The 1,522-nt window shown below is 38.6% G+C and overlaps 1 protein-coding gene across 1 annotated transcript in view; it reads right to left on the bottom strand.

The window, feature by feature from the left end:
- Positions 1 to 1,522, bottom strand: part of LOC106878440 (C2 domain-containing protein 3) — a 16,514-nt gene that overhangs the window by 2,544 nt on the left and 12,448 nt on the right. The window contains exons 12-14 of the mRNA XM_014927648.1: positions 1,254 to 1,358; positions 821 to 903; positions 386 to 438 (exon numbers count right to left, since the gene is read on the bottom strand). Of these exons, the coding sequence (XP_014783134.1) occupies positions 386 to 438; positions 821 to 903; positions 1,254 to 1,358 (241 nt within the window). The remainder of the gene's footprint in view (positions 1 to 385; positions 439 to 820; positions 904 to 1,253; positions 1,359 to 1,522) is intronic.

The following is a 1,522-nucleotide window of genomic DNA, read 5'->3' on the forward strand; positions in this document are numbered from 1 at the left end:
TGCGTGGCACCTTGGGCAAGTGTCTTCTACTATAGCCTCGGGCCGACCAAAGCCTTGTGAGTGGATGTGGTAGACGGAAACTGAAAGAAGACTGTTGCATATATGTATATATATATATATATATACATGCGTGTGTGTATATGTTTGTGTGTCTGTGTTTGTCCCCCCAACATCGCTTGACAACTGACGCTGGTGTGTTTACGTCCCCGTAACTTAGCAGTTCGGCAAAAGAGACCGATAGAATAAGTACTAGGCTTACAAAGAATAAGTCTTGGGGTCGATTTGCTCAACTAAAGGCGGTGCTCCAGCATGGCCACAGTCCAATGAGTAAAACAAGTAAAAGATAAAAGAAGACAGCTATAGAGTAAAAATCACCAAAACTTACCAATATAATCTTTACAAAAACTTTCATCAGCGATTGTTGAGGAACTGGTGTTTCTAGCAAAGAAGATAACAATCAAAGTTATTTGTCATTCGGATGTGTTATAATCATCAACATCATAACAATCAGTGTATTAGATACACACACACACATCACAGTATATGGCCACAGTTAAGAGTGGTTAAGAGCGTGGGCTACTAACCCCAAGATTCCAAGGCAGTGACCTGAATAATAATAATAATAATAACAACAACATTGAAAAATACCTTAGGAATGAGAACCCAGGTTAGAAATTTCCCCAAGACACCTGGTGAAAGCTGGAGAGTATATCAGCCGAAACGTTGTGTTAACAACAAACAAGATGAGGACAAATATCCATCAAATGTAAATAATAAAAATGATGCGAAATAAAAATAAAAAACAAAAGGACACACTTACATCAGAGATTGGTGACGATTGGGGAATTGTTGGCGCAAAAAAGACGAGCGTCTTTCAATTGTGACTTGCTGTAGCGTGGACACCTGGTAACATATAAATTACACAGTCAAAACAGGAATAAGTAATCATAAATGGTTTCAAATTTTGGCACAGGGGCAAGGCCAGTAATTTCGAGGGGAGGGGGAGCAATAAATTACATCGACTCCAGTATTCAACTGGTATTCGTTTTATTGACCTTGAAACGATGAAAGATAAGGTTGACCTCGGTGGAATTTGAACTCTGAATGTAAAGACAGATGAAATGCTGCTAAGCATTTTGCCTGGCGTGCTAACGATTCTGCCAGCTTACCACCACCATAACATACTGAGCACAATAAATGATAAAATATATAAAAACAACAAAAAAAAACCGAAGAAATGTTGTATCATTTACCTGTTCTATAGATCCCATCGCCAATAATACCTTCAGCTGTCCATGTTGGTAGTTGGTGAGAGGGTCCACAATAGGCATATAGCCATCGTGGGCTACAATAGGGTACTGTGGAGAGAGGAAATATATAAAAGAGACATAGGTGAAACAAAATATATTTTGTTGGACCAATGATTATGGATTAAATGTCTATATAAAACGTGTGTGTGTGTGTGCGGTTCAAATTTACAGAAAACAAAAGATAGGTGAGGGAACAACAAGAGGCAGGTGTA

Source organism: Octopus bimaculoides, chromosome 30, assembly GCF_001194135.2.
Source record: "Octopus bimaculoides isolate UCB-OBI-ISO-001 chromosome 30, ASM119413v2, whole genome shotgun sequence".
Lineage (NCBI taxonomy): Eukaryota > Metazoa > Mollusca > Cephalopoda > Octopoda > Octopodidae > Octopus > Octopus bimaculoides.